The 20,494-nt window shown below is 41.0% G+C and overlaps 2 protein-coding genes across 2 annotated transcripts; both read left to right on the top strand.

Annotated features, from left to right (window-relative positions):
* Positions 1-975: 975 nt before the first annotated feature.
* On the top strand, positions 976-11,077 carry LOC311118784 (uncharacterized protein; the record flags this gene model as incomplete). Its single annotated transcript, XM_084193565.1, has 6 exons — positions 976-1,037; positions 3,236-3,556; positions 7,253-7,369; positions 9,972-10,088; positions 10,284-10,385; positions 11,074-11,077. The coding sequence occupies exons 2-6, from the start codon at positions 3,252-3,254 to the stop codon at positions 11,075-11,077; spliced, it is 645 nt and encodes a 214-aa protein (XP_084049691.1). The 5' UTR covers positions 976-1,037; positions 3,236-3,251.
* A 465-nt stretch (positions 11,078-11,542) lies between these two features.
* On the top strand, positions 11,543-20,102 carry LOC311118785 (NLR family CARD domain-containing protein 3-like; the record flags this gene model as incomplete). Its single annotated transcript, XM_084193566.1, has 8 exons — positions 11,543-12,937; positions 13,174-13,347; positions 14,412-14,585; positions 15,178-15,351; positions 16,084-16,257; positions 17,706-17,879; positions 19,101-19,147; positions 19,576-20,102. Exons 1-8 carry the CDS (start codon positions 11,592-11,594, stop codon positions 20,100-20,102), a joined length of 2,790 nt encoding a protein of 929 aa, XP_084049692.1. The 5' UTR covers positions 11,543-11,591.
* Between the last annotated feature and the right edge of the window lie 392 nt (positions 20,103-20,494).

Below are 20,494 nucleotides of genomic sequence, written 5' to 3'. Positions count from 1 at the left end.
CTACTTTCCTTTCGACACACCCACTCCTTTTCCACACGCCCACTACTTTCCTTTCGACACACCCACTCCTTTTCCACACGCCCACTACTTTCCTTTCGACACACCCACTCGGCCATACTCCGTTGGCCATATTTGGATGCAGCTACCCCCTTTTCAGTGGAAAGCCAAAAGGTGGTTCCACCCAGAGCCATGTGTTTAGACTGAGCCAGCTCACAGTACAATTCCACCCTATCCGCTTACGGGTTAATGTTTTGGTTGGCCAACAATATTTTAAGACTATTTTAATGCCTGTCTGTTTAGTGCTCCTTGCTTGATGTTGCTGAACCCTTATTGGGAGGTGGTTAACTAGTCAGTATATTCCACTGATTCACATGGATACCAGTCCATTCATTGGCTGTAAAAGTGGGTAAAAGCAGAAAAGCATATAACTGTAGCTATGTGGTCTTTACTTGATGTGGTGTGCAGCATAGAGTGTATAGTCCTTTAGTCTCTATGGGCCAGATGACCAGTTGGTGAGGGCTACAGCATGGGGAAAGAAACTGTTCAGATGGGGGTCTATAACATCCAATCACATAGGTTTACAGCAGCTGACAGATGCAAAATCATCACTACTAACTCAAACATCCTTGGTTTAAATAAAGACAATTTCTGTAAAGATAAAAAAGTATATAACTTATAAATCATGAGCCTCATCTTGAGGAGTCACCTGTGACAGTATTCATAAAGAGTTGGAGTATTGATCTGGGATCAGTTGTTCCTTTTAGATCATAATGAAACAGATTAAATGGACAGGGGGGACCTGATCCTAGATCAGCACTCCTCCTCTGGGAAACTGCCTTTATGAAACCGAACACATAGTCGTAGTCTAGTTACAGCAGGTGTTTACTGCCATCTAGTGGAAGATACCAATAAAACACTTTATTATCAGGATGGGGAGACGGTTGAGCTGAAACAGAAAGTAAAGTTGTTCTTTTGTACAGTATCCATTTTAAGACGACTGAGCAGAAAACACGATATGGAGAGAACAACAAAATAAAGTGAGTATTTCTAAGTATTTCTGAATAATAATCTATTCTAAAGGACAGAGTAAGAGAATGAATACCTGGAATGAGATATTACTAGTTAGTAGAACTGCTGCTCGAGTTTAGTTGCTGACAGACAGCAGTTTTCAAAGTGTTATCACATGTTATCAGTCAAACGTCTGGTAAAGTTGGTGGAGGAGCTTTTAAATGATAGGGTTTTATGTTTATCTCAGGGTTTCTCAATCCTTTTGTTCTTGCCCAGCATTTACACACCTGATTCAACTAATCATAAAATATTTGAAGACAGTTTAATATTTGAGGCATACAAATGAACATTCTCAAATTAAAACCTTTTGGATTTGTAGGCCTGTTTACAATTATTATAGGCCTACAGTAAATCACATTTTGGAGGGAAAAAAGCACAGCTAAACCTGGTTTCAAGCAAATTACATGTTTATCAAAAATAATGTAAGAGAAATGTCTTGAAGAAGGACTATAATAAAAAAAAAAACTGAAGCAAGATGCGGTACAATGTGATGAGTTACTGCTGTGGCATGCAACTGACTGTTAGCCCCAGCCTCTGGTTACTGTTGTAAAGGGGAGACACCTTGAAGCGTTCCCTGAAGTCTAAACGCCTCTGGGTTTAGAACTAGTTTTGCATGGCCCGGTGCTACGGGTGAGTGGACATTTAATATAAGGACCAATGGAATGGTCTAAAACGTGCTAAATCTGCCCACCCGGGGAGCCGGCCAATGGAAAACTAATTGACCCAGTCACCGTTATAACTTTATTTCCTTATTTGAAATTGAAAGTGACTTTGTAGCCTACGCAGTTACAAAATGTCTGTTCAAACTGTGGCGCATATGGAACATTAGAACAGTGGTGGAAAAAGTAGTCAATTCTCATACTTGAGTAAAATTAAAGATTCCTTAATAGAAAATGACTAATGTAAAAGTGAAAGGCACCCAGTAAAATACTACTTGAGTAAAAGTCTAAAAGTATTTGGTTCTAAATATACTTAAGTATCAAAAGTAAATGTAATTGCTAAAATATACTTAAGTATTGTCGTATCGGGTGAATGGTGGCAATTATTGCTGTCAACAAAGAGTCCGCTCAAGCTGCACCGTGTTAGAGGCTTTTATTAAAATCACGAGGTTACAGCATAAGTTACAGACCCGCGGTGCCTGGAGAACGGCGTCCCAGATTGCAATGGCCGTTCTGCCTTCTCCTTCGGTTTTCCCCCTACTTATAAACAATGCAAAAAGATGCTCCCTCTTCTGGCCAATCACCAGTCTCCCCTGTCTACAACACACTTCCTGTCTGTTGTATGTGACGTTACACTAAAACATTCCCTCTTGATACTAAAATCAACATTCTTTCAGTTCCACTTAAAAAACATTTAACAAAAGCATAATCCCAATACACGACAGTATCAAAAGTAAAAATAAAGTAGGAATAATTAAAATTAAAATTCCTTATATTTTATCCCAAGGGGGGCCAGTATGAAAAATAAACTAACTGTAAGTCTCTCTGGATAAGAGCGTCTGCTAAATGACTAAAATGTAAATGTAAAATGTTAAGCAAACTAAATTTTAAACTATATCAAAATTATATTTCAATAGATAAAATACATTACATAAAGCATTAAAATATATGCCATTACATAAATCAACAAACATGCAGCTCTAGCAGGGCAGGAATTTGACGAACTGACTTGTTGGAAAGGTGGCATCCTATGACGGTGCCACGTTGAAAGTCACATATGAATTGTTTTTCAAAACATAGTGAACCTGGAGGCAAAAAGCGAACCCCACATTCTATCTAAATGTTGTTTATTAGCACTCAAATCTATACATGGCATTTTCGGCACAATTTGGTCAAAGCCCCAAAGCGTTCAGAAAGCCTCTGTTTCCCACCACTAGTGGACACCCCCATGAGTGTCTTTCAGAACCCCTCCTAAAACCACCTGTTTCATTTTGGTTGTTGTTAGTGACTCTTTGTTAGTTCCTTCTTCTGTTTAAAAGACAATGTTGTATTTATTGTTGAGGAATGTAACAATGTTCATGTGATTAAATTAAATCACCCGACTGTTTGGATATGTCTGTTAGTAAATGTTTTATTTCTAAGAGATCATGAGTAAAAGAGAACAATTGACATTCTAGAATGAGTTGTCACTGTGTTCACCACAACCAACATGCTTTATCTCTGTTTAGGGGTCAGTGCTCTAAAATGAGTCTCTCTGGGGAGAGAGAGGAGGGGGGCCCTGCCTCTAAAATGAGTCTCTCTGGGGAGAGAGAGGGGGGCCCTGCCTCTAAAAGGAGTCTCTCTGGGGAGAGAGAGGAGGGGGTCCCTGCCTCTAAAATGAGTCTCTCTGGGGAGAGAGAGGAGGGGGGCCCTGCCTCTAAAAGGAGTCTCTCTGGGAAGAGAGAGGAGGGGGGCCCTGCCTCTAAAAGGAGTCTCTCTGGGGAGAGAGAGGAGGGGGGCCCTGCCTCTAAAATGCGTCTCTCTGGGGAACATGACACCAAAGCTAAGAGGTGAGATGACAATTTTATGAAGAATTTATTACGTTTATTTCTAAAATAAATAGCTATCTTAAGATGAATGCACTTACTGTAAATCGCTCTGGATTAGAGTATCTGCTAAATCAGGAGTTCTCAATCCGGGGTCAGCGGAGGTACTGCAGGGGTTCTGCAGCACCCTGACTGTACTCGTTGCAATGGAAGACATTTGATAGAATTTTCACAACACGACCACTTTGCCTACTCTTCATTATTGCCTAATAAATGGAATGCATATTTCTTTAACCAATTCTGATGGTTGTTACAAGCGGAATTTTGACTATATTACCGTTATACCAACACACTCTTCACACCCATTTAACAACTCTAAATAGCTTTGACATCGTAGGCATCAAGTCCCTTGCCAATAATGTTGCCTACTACGTTGCATACAATGTTCATTTTCATCGAACTCATATTTCGCCCTAGATGCCTTCAATTGCCCAATTTATAGCCATGGCCAATTTAGGATGATTTTTTAACAACGTGATGTTGCGCTCCAAAGGGATAACTTGAAAAAACATGATGTAGGTAATTAAATAATCAAAAGAAAAACGTGTTTATTATACACTTAGAAAAGAAGGTTCCTTATAGAACCAAAAATGCTTCTATCACTTCCTTAATATATGGAACCACTAAAAGTTATATACATTTTTGGGTTCAGTGAAGAACAACCTCTAGAGTTCTGATCAACAAAAGTAGAATGTTTTGAGGATGTGAACCCAGCAGCCTTCCAGTGGTCAGATCAAGCCCGCCCATTTTTTCCAGCGCCCGGCCCGGGATTCGAACCAGCCACCTTTCTGCCATAGGTCCAACTCCTGCCACTGCTCCAACTCCTTAGCCGCTGGGCGAAAACCTGAGTTAATCTTCAGAAATAAGCATGAGTAAATCTATGCACACATACATAGTATCACTTATACATAATTATTATACATAAATCATTGCCAAAAGCACAAGACATATCTATATTATTTATGGATTGATCATATAGAAATTACATGTGGCGCAGGAACCACTGACTCACTGCATTATTCTATAGTATTATCAAGACACCTGCTGTTAACTCTTAACTGGTTAGGACAGCTCATGAGGTGTCCTAAATATCTGCCGACTAGGTGGGACTACATTTACATTTTAGTCATTTAGCAGACGCTCTTATCCAGAGCGACTTACAGTTAGCACATACATTATTTTATCGAACCCACAACCCTGGCGTTACAAACGCCATGCTCTACCAACTGAGCTACATACCCTGCCGGCCATTCCCTCCCCTACCCTGGACGACGCTGGGCCAATTGTGCGCCGCCCCATGGGTCTCCCGGTCGCGGCCGGCTACGACAGAGCCTGGATTCGAACCAGGATCTCTAGTGGCACAGCTAGCACTGCGATGCAGTGCCTTAGACCACTGCGCCACTCGGGAGTATATAGAGGCTTCATGCATAGCTTTAATTTATACCCATAAGAGTAGAAGTCTTTATTCTGAGCACTTATACGACCAATTTTCTACTCTGAGACAGTTTGTGGATATGGGCCCAGATCTCAAAATATTGTTATAAAAAAAACGTAGAATGTTTCTTTTACATAATTAAAAAAATGCAAGCCACTGTAAAGACTGGGTTTAGTTTATTATGTGGCTCTGCTCATGTCCACGTTCTGGAACTGTCCGCGTCCACGTACGGTTTGGCGCCAAGCATATTGTCCAGTTAGGAGCAGAGTGGTCTGAGGTGATGTTGGGGAACAACGACGGAGTTCGATACAGTGTTGAGACACCGACGTTTATTGTTCAAATTTCAGGGACAGTATGAGTGTAGCCAGATCCTTTTCACTCGCTATTCTTGTTTCATTTTGTGGTTCACCAGATTCGTCATCATCCTCGAGACAAGGGACAGACAAATGACCTGCTAGCTAGCCAAGCTAGTCGGTACAGCTAGCTAAGCTAGCTACTCTACCAGCAGCATCCTAGTTATCCTAGCTACCACTACATCATCACCGGCTGCCTGCATTTCTTGTGGACCGATGGAGCTCCCTGGTTGTTTCTTCCACCTGTTAAATACCGTGGAGGGCTTCTCCCTCTCTCGTTGACGGATGCTGGCCTACGCTCCCTCTGTCCGGTTCTCCTCTCTTCACTAGATGGACGGTAACTTTAGTGTTTAACCCCTCTGTGTCCAAGGACTGAACTTTTGAATATTATTTTAGGGGCGCCTCAATTTTTTACAACGTTTTTTTTCTGATAAAAGTAGTTAATTGCATCTGCCATGGAGCCTTGTTTCATAATATTACCTTATGTCCCTGGTTATGAAGTAATCGCGAAAAAACAGGCCTTATGTTTGGTCATTTTTCACCCTACCAGCTCCTATTAGTTCTATTGAGCTCCGTGTCACCGACTCGCCTTCAGAACGTTCTATTCCCAGCCCATTGTTCTGCGTCACAATGCCAGCTTCACTATTGTTATCAATGAGACCTGCCTGCGTTAACCCTGTAGGTTTACCTCAGGTAACTTATTATTAACAAGGTTACAGCTACTTGGTGAGCGCTAACCCTGTAGGTTTACCTCAGGTAACTTATTATTAACAAGGTTAATGCTACTTGGTGAGCGTTAACCCTGTAGGTTTACCTCAGGTAACTTATTATTAACAAGGTTACAGCTACTTGGTGAGCGTTAACCCTGTAGGTTTACCTCAGGTAACTTATTATTAACAAGGTTACAGCTACTTGGTGAGCATTAACCCTGTAGGTTTACCTCAGGTAACTTATTATTAACAAGGTTACGGCTACTTGGTGAGCGTTAACCCTGTAGGTTTACCTCAGGTAACTTATTATTAACAAGGTTACAGCTACTTGGTGAGCGTTAACCCTGTAGGTTTACCTCAGGTAACTTATTATTAACAAGGTTACAGCTACTTGGTGAGCGTTAACCCTGTAGGTTTACCTCAGGTAACTTATTATTAACAAGGTTACAGCTACTTGGTGAGCGTTAACCCTTTAGGTTTACCTCAGGTAACTTATTATTAACAAGGTTACGGCTACTTGGTGAGCGTTAACCCTGTAGGTTTACCTCAGGTAACTTATTATTACCAAGGTTACGGCTACTTGGTGAGCGTTAACCCTGTAGGTTTACCTCAGGTAACTTATAATTAACAAGGGTACGGCTACTTGGTGAGCACGCACACTGTTCACCTGAGTAGATGTTGTGGTCACCTATAGTGAGGTGAGACACAGTTTTAGAGGCGATGGCTGGCGGATAGCCATTAAACATTAAACATTTTCTGGTCATGGTTAACCATATTTGTTTTAAGAAAAAAGTGTACAATCTAAATAAAACGCATGTCCCTGTCCTCTTTTTCAAGATGTGGGCGATTTAAACAGCCAGAATACATTTTTAAATTAAGAAATAACCTTTTCTTTGAGGACTTGTTGTTTCTAAAAGGCTGCTGTGTAATTTGATAATTTGATATGCATCGAAGTCTTCGTTCGTAGGCATCAAATTGAGCGAATGCTGCGCAGGTTCACTGAGTTACAAACCAAATGGGTATAATGGGGTGATTGTTGTTGCCTCCCCTGTACATTTCTGAAAATGGATATATAGCGTTTTAGAATGAAACTCTTCTTATGTTTCCCCATCTGAGCTCAGAGTAGATGAGAGACGTAATGTTTGCCTCTGTTGTGTTGAAGTCCAATCAAGCAGGAGAGACCAGCCTCCCCTGTACCCAGCTGTGTGTCCATGAAGAGTGACAAGTCTATGGAAGCTCCTATGAAGTTTAGAGAGGGAGACTTTTCTAGTGAACAAAGGTAAGAAGAACCCATGGTTCATGGTCAGTGAGTTAAACAACACTGTCTCTAGTCATTTCTCCTCTCCCATTTTCCCATTTATTTTTGTTGTTTTCATAATCCATAGGCTAAACCTTTTTTCCATTTTCATAGTCCTGAAACAATATTAAACAAACACAACATTCCCTGTGTGTGTGTGTGTGTGTGTTTGTGTCTGTGTGTGTCTGTCAGTGAGTGTGTGTGTGTGTGTAGGTGAGTGTGTGCACTCCCTGGATGAGGAGATCTCTATCCTGATTGCCTAGTCATTTTACCCCTACGTACATGTACATATTTCCTAAATTACCTCAACTACCTTATTGTTATTTTATTATGTTACTATTTCCTTTTTTATTTAGATAATTTTTGTGACTTTTTAACTCTGCATTGTTGGGAAAGGGCTCGTAAGTAAACATTTCACGGTAAAGTGTACCACTGTTGTATTCGGCGCATGTGTCACGGTTTCGGCCGAGGCTGCTCCTTCTCCTTGTTCGGGCGGACTTCGGCGGTCGTCGTCTCCGGAGTACTAGCTGCCACCGTTCTATGTTTCATGTTCGTTTGGTTTTGTCTCTTTGTAACACCTGTCCCTTGTTTGTGTTTGATTGTGTTCCCTATTTAGTTTCGTTTGTTTGGGTCAGGTGTTATGCGTGATTGTTAATTGTCAGCCAGCCTCCGAGGAGTTTGTATCTCTCGTTGTTGTAATTTTCGAGAGATCGCACTGCGTGCGCTTTTCTTGTTTTTCCCGCACTGTGTTTGTGCATAATTGTTCGCGCCGCCCGGTTGGGTTGGCGACTCATTTTTCCTGTGTTGGACCTTACTAAAGTCTGTTGAAGTCATCCTTGTTCCTGCGCTTGATTCCTTTCACTCATCCACACACAGCACTCTGACAGCATGTGAGAACTACAATTTGATTTCATTTGAAGCTCATGCGCAGAAATACGTCATTGGGTCTAATGGTCGTCTTGTGCCGAACTGCACATGTGCAGGCTGTCAAATCAAAGGCACTTTTTCGATATAAAGTTGTTTATGACTAACATGAAAATGTGTCCGTTTGTTAAACTACTTAAGACAGAATATTTTCAAAATTAACAACTAAGGAAGTCATTTCTACCTCTCATTGACTTCTTAAACCCCAAACCCTGGACTGGTCTGCTTCATATGCATTCCCAGAATAATTTTTTTACATCAGCAGTTGTCACAAAGTGCTTATATAGAAACCCAGTCTAAAACCCCAAAGAGCAAGCAATGCAGATGTAGAAGCACGGTGGCTAGGAAAAACTCCCTAGAAAGGCAGGAACCTAGGAAGAAACCTAGAGAGGAACCATGCTCTGAGGGGAGGCCAGTCCTCTTCTGGCTGTGCTGAGGGGAGATTATAACAGTACATGGCCATTAAGGCCAGATCGTTCTTCAAGATTTTCAAATGTTCATAGATGACCAGCAAGGTCAAATAATAATCACTGTGGTTAAAGACGGTGCAACACGTCAGCACCTCAGGAGTAAATGTCAGTTGGCTGTTCATAGCCAAGCATTCAGAGGTCGAGACAGCAGGTGTGGTAGAGAGAGAGAGAGAGGGTCGAAACAGCAGGTTCGGTACAAGGTTGCACGTCCGTTGAACAGGTCAGAGTTCCATATCCGCAGGCAGACCAGCAGAAACTGGATCAGTCACGTCCGGTGGAGCATGTATCGACACTGATAGGATCGAAAGAAGGTGAGCGCAGCTCTCGGATCAGTTTTTTCCATTCAAATCTTTCCATAACATTATAATTATTTCACAATACTGACCACAGATCAGCTTCTAGAAAGATATTACTACCTACGGCTGCAAATATTGAGGTAGTTTATTCTAATGCTTACACAATAAAAATGCACTAAATCACAGATTTGGCACATCATTGGTCACATGTTAGGCTACACATCATGATATATATTGTTACAAATTACAGACCGTAGTCTACAAGTAGCAAAATAGAACTAAATATATTGAACATTGAATATATTTCAATATGATTGAAATAGGCCTATAGCCTACTGTTTATATTTTAATGCAGTCATCTCGGTTTTCATTTGAAGCATCATTTGTGTACTTCCGTTGTTTGAATCAATTGCAAAGACATTGGCAACTTTGTATTTGTATTCAACTTTCTTCTGAATTTATCGGTGGTCAAAAAGAGACGGATAAACCATGTGATTCTATGTTTAGCGGAGATCTTCTGTGTATAAAGTCACACGGAGGGCAAAAAAGCATCTAACGACGCACTTGGCTGTTCTACAAATCTAGCAGTACTACTTATTTCTCTGAGAGTGAGGCAGATATATAGCATTTTGCAAAAAAAACATTTGTCTCTCTGAAATGAAGCCATTAAGTGATTGATTTTAATCAAACACATGCCTGTCATTGAACAACACCATGCCATGATTAGATAGTGAAAAAACACACCAATCTCTTTCATAATTTCTTTAAACAATAAAAGCTAATTTACCAACATTTCTGAAAATGGATATATAGCATTTTAGAATGAAACTCTTGTTTCCCCATCTGAGCTCAGAGTAGATGAGAGATGTAATATTTGTCTCTGTTGTGTTGAAGTCCAATCAAGCAGGAGAGACCAGCCTCCCCTGTACCCAGCTGTGTGTCCATGAAGAGTGACTGGTCTATGCATCCACCTATATCCTTTAGAGAGGGAGACTTTTCTAGTGAACAAAGGTAAGAAGAACTCATGGGTAATGGTCAGTGTGTGTGTGTGTGTGTGTGTGTGTGTGTGTGTGTGTGTGTGTGTGTGTGTGTGTGTGTGTGTGTGTGTGTGTGTGTGTGTGTGTGTGTGTGTGTGTGTGTGTGTGTGTGTGTGTGTGTGTGTGCACTCCCTGGATGAGGAGATGTAATCTCATGTTTTGTCCACAGAAACCAACAGGAGAGATCAGAGTCAGAGATTCTCAGTGGTCAGTCTTCCCAGAGTCATCAAACAGACCTGGCCTCCATATTCAGTGTATGTGGTCCTGTTATGTACATTTGTTTTTGTTTACCTAGAGGTAAAGTTGATCTGTCAATCATTCATTAATGTGTTAATGAGAAAGCATTTAGTCTCTTGCTTAACTTATTTACTTGATTTATTTCAGTTGCTTGAAGAGAATATTATAACATTTGTGAAGAACGAGCTGAAGATGTTCAAGAGGATTCTTAGTCCAGAACTCCCAGAAGGCTTTGAGAGTCAGAAGCAGGATAAGGAAGTGGTGGATGCTGAAGATGAGAAGCAGGAGAGCAGTGCCAGAGAGGGGGCTCTGAAGATCACACTGCACGTCCTGAGGAAAATGAACCAGAAGGAGCTTGCTGACACACTGGAGAAAAGTAAGAGCTGTCTGCCTCATGTTGAATGCTGTTTTAGAACATTTAAAAGCTGTAGCTAAAGTAGCTGTGTAACTCAATGATATTGTAGCAGCCTTAACGCAACACCTAGTGACCTCATCAAGTAGCAGCAGGGAGGTGTTGTGTTGATTAATTTAGAGAGAGAGAGAGAGAGAGAGCGAGAGAGAGAGAGAGAGAGAGAGAGAGAGAGAGAGAGAGAGAGAGAGAGAGAGATAGAGAGAGAGAGAGAGAGAGAGAGATACCATCATTAATACAAATAATAATGATATAAATCAGTCACACCAGTGTGTAATGCATTATGAAAACATTTACACATTTATACAAACAGTTAAGAGAATACATTATTACAATTTAAACTTTATAACACAGTCTTACAATACTGTAGGCATTAAATCAGACGTAATATTAATGTCCTCTGTGTTATTTCTTCATTCAGATGAGCTTGCTGTGATTTGCCAACGTGAACTCAAATCTAATCTAAAGAAGAAGTTTCAATGTGTATTTGAGGGGATCGCTAAACAAGGAAATCCAACACTTCTCAATAAGATCTACACAGAGCTCTACATCACAGAGGGTGGAACAGGAGAGGTCAATAATGAACATGAGCTGAGACAGATTGAGACAACAACCAGGAAACAAGCAAGACCAGAGACTGCAATCAAATGTAACGACATCTTCAAACCCTTAACTGGACAAGACAAACTTATCAGAACTGTGCTGACAAAGGGAGTCGCTGGCATTGGAAAAACAGTCTCTGTGCAGAAGTTCATTCTGAACTGGGCTGAAGGAAAAGCAAATCAGGATGTCCAATTTGTATTTTCATTCCCTTTTCGGGAGCTGAATTTGATGAACGGGGATAATTACACTTTGATTAAACTTCTCAATCACTTCTCAATGGAAACCAAAGTATCAAGAATCTCCAACTACGACAAGTACAAAGTTCTGTTCATCTTTGATGGTCTGGATGAGTGCCGACTGCCCCTAGACTTCCAGAAGAACAAGATCTGTTGTGACGTCACAAAGTCAAGCTCAGTGGATGTTCTGCTGACAAATCTCATTAAGGGAAATCTGCTTCCCTCTGCTCTCCTCTGGATAACTACCCGACCTGCAGCAGCTAATAAGATCCCTTCAGTGTGTGTTGACCAGGTGACAGAGGTACGAGGGTTCAATGACCCACAGAAGGAGGAGTTCTTCAGGAAGAGATTCAATGATGAGGACCTGGCCAGCAGAATCATCTCACACATAAAGACATCAAGGAGCCTCCACATCATGTGCCACATTCCAGTCTTCTGTTGGATTTCTGCAATAGTCCTTGAACACAGCTTGAAACATAAGAGAGAAGAGATGCCAAAGACTCTGACTGAGATGTACTCACACCTTGTGGAGTTTCATACCAAACAGAAGAATGAAAAGTATCTTGGGAAAGAAGAGACAGGTCCACACTGGAATAAAGAGAGCATTCTGTCACTGGGAAAACTGGCTTTTCAACAGCTTGTGAATGGCAATCTGATTTTCTATGAAGAAGACCTGAAAGAGGCTGGCATTGATGTCAATGAAGCCTCAGTGTACTCAGGATTGTGCACACAGCTCTTTAAAGAGGAATGTGGGCTGTACCAGGAAAAGGTGTACTGCTTCGTGCATCTGAGCATTCAGGAGTTTCTGGCTGCTGTATTTGTGTTCCTCTCATTCATCAACAACAATGAGAATCTAATGGCCGAACCTCAAGTTACTAAAGTTACTGTCTACAAGAGTGCTGTGGATAAAGCCTTACAAAGTAAGACGGGACACCTGGACCTGTTCCTCCGCTTCCTTCTGGGCCTCTCACTGGAGTCCAATCAGAAGCACTTTCGAGGTCTACTGACAAAGAGAAGAAGAAGCTCACAGAGCCATGAAGAAACAGTCAAGTACATCAAGGAGAAGATCAGGGAGAATCCCTCTCCAGAGAGGTGCATCAATCTGTTCCACTGTCTGAATGAACTGAATGACCATTCTCTAGTGGAGGAGATCCAAAGCTACCTGAGATCAGGAAGGCTCTCAAAAGAAGAACTGTCACCTGCACAGTGGTCAGCTCTGGTCTTTGTGTTGCTGACTTCAGAAAAGGAGCTGGATGTGTTTGACCTGAAGAAATACTCCAGATCAGAGGAAGGTCTTCTGAGGCTGCTGCCAGTGGTCAAAGCCTCCAGAGCTGCTCTGTGAGTACATAAAATGACATTTAAGTACTAATCATCAGGAATAAATATTCAATTTAGAGAAACATATATATTATAATATATTGAATCACTGCATTGATGTTCACATTAGTATAACAATATGACCATACAATTCTAGGAGACAGAAGATGAATCTATATGTTGTTTGAGAGACTAAACCAAATGCTGCTCTGTTAAATTAACAGTGTGTTTGTGAAATCATGATGATCTCTTTGCAGGCTGTCAGGCTGTTGTGTCACAGAGGAAGGCTGTGCTTCTCTGGTCTCAGCTCTGAAGTCAAACCCCTCGCACCTGAGAGAGCTGGACCTGAGTAACAATGACCTGAAGGATTCAGGAGTGAAGCTGCTCTCTGCTGGACTGGGGAAACCCCACTGTAAACTGGAGACTCTGAGGTCAGTATTCCTGTAGTTGGTCAACAAGTGATAACTGTTCACCAGATCCACATGTGTTTACCAGGCACACATAGTCCACACCATATGTGTTTGGACAGTGAAGCTTACAGTTTTACATTTGGAGCTATGCTCCAGCATTTTGGATTTGAGATATAATGTTTCATATTAGGCAACAGTACAGAATGTCACCTTTTATTTGATGTTAATGGTGAGAGGTTAGCATGTTTTGTTGTAGCCTCTGTAACTTTCTCATTCATTATTATTCATGATTATTCTTAATCATGGCATCATCAGGATTAATTTAGTAGTGTTTAGAAACATGTTATCTACTCTCTTAGACAGAAGATTAATCCAGTCATCATCCACCATTCAGTTACTATTGGGCAAAACATAACCCAAAACACAACAAAAACAAACTGCAAATGCAACCAACGAGTTTACAACCAAATACTCAACTTTTGACTACGTTGATACACTATAAGTCAAATGGTCAGAATACGTTTGACTTCGTCAAATGGGGGGACTAGATACATAAAGTGCTTTCATTTCTAAATGTTGAAACAGATACAGTGGGGAAAAAAAGTATTTAGTCAGCCACCAATTGTGCAAGTTCTCCCCCTTAAAAAGATGAGAGAGGCCTGTAATTTTCATGACAGTATTTAATGTCACCTTTTATTTGATGTTAATGGTGAGAGGTTAGCATGTTTTGTTGTAGCCTCTGTAACTTTCTCACTCATTATTATTCATGATTCATTCATGATCTTTCTCAATCATGGCATCATCAGGATTCATTCAGTAGTGTTTAGAAACATGTTATCTTCTCACAGAAAGACAATTACTCAACACCAAAGAATAGCAGTGTGGTTTTAATATGATTATATTTGTCTCTCTACAAGCAATACTTTGATAATTTGTCATTTTTAATAACGATACATCCATTTATGAATAGATATGGCAGGTTTCAGGACACTGATATATCTGAAAATGTTTTAAATAATATACTGCCGCTATTTTCGCCACCAAAGAATAGCAGTGTGGCTTTAATATGATTTGACTCTTTGCAGGCTGTCAGGCTGTCTAGTCACAGAGGAAGGCTGTGCTTCTCTGGTCTCAGATCTGAAGTCAAACCCCTCACACCTGAGAGAGCTGGATCTGAGTAACAATGACATGAAGGATTCAGGAGTGAAGCTGCTCTCTGCTGTCCTGGGGAATCCCCACTGTAAACTGGAGACTCTGAGGTCAGTATTCCTGTAGTTGGTCAACAAGTGATAACTGTTCACCAGATCCACATGTGTTTACCAGGCACACATAGTCCACACCATATGTGTTTGGACAGTGAAGTTTACAGTTTTAAATTTGGTGCTATGCTCCAGCATTTTGGAATTGAGATAGAATGTTTCATATTAGGTGACAGTATATAATGTCACCTTTTATTTGAGGTTAATGGTGAGAGGTTAGCATGTTTTGTTGTAGCCTCTGTAACTTTCTCACTCATTATTATTCATGATTCATTCATGATCTTTCTCAATCATGGCATCATCAGGATTACTTTAGTAGTGTTTAGAAACATGTTATCTACCCACTTAGAAATAACATTACCCAACACCAAAGAATAGCAGTGTGGTATTAAAATGATTATATATATATATATCTCTCTACAAGCAATACTTTGATAATTTGTCATTTTTAATAACGATACATCCATTTATGAATAGATATGGCAGGTTTTAGAACACTGATATATCTGAAAATGTTTTAAATAATATACTGCCGCTATTTTCGCCACCAAAGAATAGAGGTGTGGCTTTAATATGATTTGACTCTTTGCAGGCTGTCAGGCTGTCTAGTCACAGAGGAAGGCTGTGCTTCTCTGGTCTCAGCTCTGAAGTCAAACCCCTCACACCTGAGAGAGCTGGATCTGAGTAACAATGACCTGAAGGATTCAGGAGTGAAGCTGCTCTCTGCTGGACTGGGGAATCCCCACTGTAAACTGGAGACTCTGAAGTCAGTATTCCTGTATCACTCAATGAACACACACACACTGGACACACACACACACACAGGACACACACATTATACACACACACACACACACTGGACACACACACACACACACACACACACTGGACACACACACAAACACACACTGGACACACGCACACACTGGTCACACACACATTGAACAACACACACACACACTGGACACACAGGACACATACACAACCACACACTGGACACACACACACACACACACACACTGGACACACACACACTGGACACACACACACACACACACACACACACACAAACACACACTGGACACACACACACACTGGACACACACACAGAATGATTAATTTAGTAGTGTTTAGAGACATTTTATCTACTGTTAATAATGATACATTAATTAATTTATATACAGTACCAGTCAAAAGTTTGGACACACCTGCTCATTCAAGGGTTTTTCTTTATTTTTACTATTTTTTACATTGTAGAATAATAGTGAAGACATCAAAACTATGAAATAACAAAAATAGAATCATGTAGTAACCAAAAAAGTGTTAAACAAATCAAAATATATTTTATATTTGAAATTCTTCTTTTGACTGGTAGTAGTGTGTATATATACATATATGAATAGATATGGCAGGTTTCAGGACACTGATGTATCTGAAATTGTTGAATAATATATTTTCACACCAAAGAATAGCAGTGTGATTTTAATATGATTTGCAGGCTGTCAGGCTGTCTAGTCACAGAGGAAGGCTGTGATTCTCTGGTCTCAGCTCTGAAGTCAAACCCCTCACACCTGAGAGAGCTGGATCTGAGTAACAATGACCTGAAGGATTCAGGAATGAAGCTGCTCTCTGCTGGACTGGGGGATCCCCACTGTAAACTGGAGACTCTGAGGTCAGTATTCCTGTAGTTGGTCAACAAGTGATAACTGTTCACCAGATCCACATGTGTTTACCAGGCACACATAGTCCACACCATATTTGTTTGGACAGTGAAGCTTACAGTTTTAAATTTGGTGATATGCTCCAGCATTTTGGATTATATATATAATGTTTCATATTAGGTGACAGTACACAATGTCACCTTTTATTTGAGAGTATTTTCATACATATATGTGTTAATGTTTAGAAATGAAAGCACTTTATGTATCTAGTTCTCCCATTTGAAAAAGTCTTAATAATTTGGACATATTCACTTATATTCTATTAAAGTAGTCTTAAGTTTAGTATTTGGTCCCATATTCCTTACCGGCAGTGATTACATCAAGCCTGTGATTCTACAAACTGGTTTAATGCATTTGCAGTTTGTCTTGGTTGTGTTTTGGATGATGTTTTTCCCAATTGAAACTGAACGGTGAATAATGTCCTGTCATTTTGGAGTCACTTCACTTGTATTGTCAGTAAGAATAGGAGATGTTTCCGAACACTTTTACATTCATGTGGATGCTACCATGATTATGAATAATCATGAATGAATCGTGAATGATGATGAATGAGAAAGTTACAGAGGAACAAAGATCATACCCCTTCTGTTATTGGTAATGGTGAGAGGTTAGCATGTTTTGTTGTAGCCTCTGTAACTCTCTCACTAATTATCATTAATAATTAATTCATGATTTTTCTTTATCATGGCATCATCAGGATTAATTTAGTAGTGTTTAGAAACATGTTATCTACTCACTTAGACAGAAAATTACTCCAGTCATCATCCACCATTCAGTTACTATCGGGCAAAACATAACCCAAAACACAACCAAAACAAACTGCAAAGGCAACCAACGAGTTTGGGACCAAATACTCAACTTTTGACTACTTTAATACACTGTAAGTGAATTGGTCAAAATACTTATGACTTCTTCAAATGGGGGGACTAGATACATAAAGTGCTTTCATTTCTGAACAGTGAAACAGATATATATGAAAATACCCTCAAATAAAAGGTGACATTATATACTGTCACCTCATATGAAACTTTTTATCTGAAATCCAATATGCTGGAGTATAGAGCCACATTTAAAATGTTAGATACACTGTCAAAATAGATATGGTGTGGACTGTATACTCAATACAATCTCAATCTGATACCTCACTGTCTGTCTTTTGACTGATACTGCTTTTTAAACTGGTCTGGTCAGTCAACTCAAATATTTGTACTATAAATGTTTCTATCTAGAAGTAGTACTTCAATCATTTGTCATTGTTAACAATGATACATCCCTTTATAAATATATATGGCAGGTTTCAGGACGCTGATATATCTGAACATTTTGAAAAAATATACTGCCACTATTTTCACCACCAAAGAATAGCAGTGTGGTTTTAATATGATTTGACTCTTTGCAGGATGTCAGGCTGTCTAGTCACAGAGGAAGGCTGTGCTTCTCTGGTCTCAGCTCTGAAGTCAAACCCCTCACACCTGAGAGAGCTGGACCTGAGCTACAATCACCCAGGAGACTCAGGAGTCAGACTGCTCTCTGCTGGACTGGAGGATCCACACTGCAGACTGGAGAAACTCAAGTATGTAGAGGGTTTATGTCAATGTTCATATCAGACATGTTGGAGTTATCAGGCTAGTTAAGACAAACATTCTGACCACCACTTGGACTAAGTTATATGCTGACTGTGTGTGTGTGTGTGTGTGTGTGTGTCTGTGTGTGTGTGTGTGTGTTTGCACGTGTATCAGTACACACACTGGACACACACACACACACACACACACACAAACACACACACACACACTGGACATACACACACACACTGGACAAACACACACACACTGGACACACACACACACTGGACACACACACACACTGGACACACACACACACACTGGACACACACACACACAGGACACACACCCACACACACACTGGACACACACACACACACACACACACTGGACACACACAGATTGGACACACACACACACTTGACACACACACACTCAAACTGGACACACACACACACACACACTGTACACACACATTCACTTGAAAACACACAAACACACACACACACACTGGACACACACACTGGACACTGGACACACACACACACTGGACACACACACACACACACACACAATGGACACACACACACATACACACTGGGCACACACAAAGAGGACACACACACACTGGACACTCATACACAAACAGGACACACACACACAAACACACACACTGGACACACACACACCACACACACACTGGACACACACACACGCATACTGGACACACACACACACACACACACACAGACACACACACACACACAGACACACACACACTGGACACACACACACACACACTGGACACACACACAGATTGGACACACACACACACACACACACTTGACACACACACACTCACACTGGACACACACACACACTGGACATACACATTCACTTGACAAACACACACAAACTGAGCACACACACTGGAGACACACTGGACACACACAAAGAGGACACACACACACACACTGGACACACACACACACAAACACACACACTGGACACCACACACAACACACACACTGGACACACACACAGACACACACACACTGGACACACACACTGGACACACACACAGACAAACATTCTTACCATCGATTGTACAAAGTTATATGCTGAATGTGTGTGTGAGTGTGTGTGTGTGTGTGTTTGTGAGCGTGTGTGTGTGTGTGAGTTCACGTGTATCCCTCAATGACTGTCTGTTCTTCTGCTTACCGCTACAGTGTGGAACATGGTGGAGAGAACACAATGAAACCTGGACTTAGAAAATGTGAGTGTTGACTGCTGTGAAGAATATGACTAAGAATAAGTCTTAATTCAAGTGAAGTCAAAGTCAAAGACCACCATCATTACTTACTTGGTCATATTAAATATCAGCTGTAGTTCTACAGAAGCACAAATCAGGGAGACCAAAGTTTACAAAGAGTTGCTTTTGACAATGTGTGTGTCTGTGTACGTGTGTGGCGCGTTCGTGTTACGTTAGAAATGTTTGTGTTCAGGATGTGTGTAATTAATGGGAATAAGTGTGTTTTATATTACCATACAGTATAACATATGATCATTGAACAAATCTCAAGTTACCTTAACTTCTCCTTTTGATACCTAGAAACATCTACATTAAATGAATTAGTGAAAAGTGAGTTAACATTCTAATGTGAATGATGATGATTTCTAATATTGTCTGGTTTCATCCATCAGATGTCTGTGATCTCACACTGGATCCAAACACAGTAAACAGACACCTCTCTCTGTCTGAGGAGAACAGAAAGGTGACATGGGGGAGAGAGAAGCAGCCGTATCCTGATCACCCAGAGAGATTTGAGGTCTATAGACAGGTGCTGTGTAGAGAGGGTCTGACTGGACGCTGTTACTGGGAGGTAGAGTGGAGTGGGAGAGGGGCTGATATAGGAGTGGCATATAAAGGAATCAGCAGGAGAGGAAGGGGTAGTGACTGTTGTCTTGGATACAATGACAAGTCCTGGAGTCTGTTCTGCTCTGACAACAGTTACTCTGCCTGGCACAATAATAACCCCACTACCATAGACGTCCCCTCCTCCAGCTCCCACAGAGTAGGAGTGTATCTGGACTGGCCAGCCAGCACTCTGTCCTACTACAGAGTCTCCTCTGACACACTGACCCACCTGTACACATTCCACTCCACATTCACTGAGCCTCTCTATCCAGGGTTTAGGGTTCATGTTGTTGACTCCTCAGTGTCCCTGTAAATAATAACCATGGTAACACTGACACACACACACACTGGGAACACACACACATACTGGACACACACACTGGACACACGCACACACACACACTGTATACACACACACACTGGACACACACACACTGGATACAAACACACACTGGACACACACACACTGGACACACACCCACTGGACACACACACACACTGGATACACACACACACACACACACACTGGACACACACACCCTGGATACACACACAAACACACACACACACACACACACACTGGACACAGACACACACTGGACATACACACGCACACTGGATACACACACCGAACACACACACACTGGACACACACACACACACACTGGACACACACACACAGGAAACACACACATACAAAGGACA

This window comes from Coregonus lavaretus (assembly GCF_964263955.1).
Source record: "Coregonus lavaretus genome assembly, contig: HAP1_SCAFFOLD_965, whole genome shotgun sequence".
NCBI classification, from domain to species: domain Eukaryota; kingdom Metazoa; phylum Chordata; class Actinopteri; order Salmoniformes; family Salmonidae; genus Coregonus; species Coregonus lavaretus.
The sequence above is the reverse complement of the archived record's forward strand: the minus strand, read 5'-3'. Positions and strand labels throughout refer to the sequence as shown.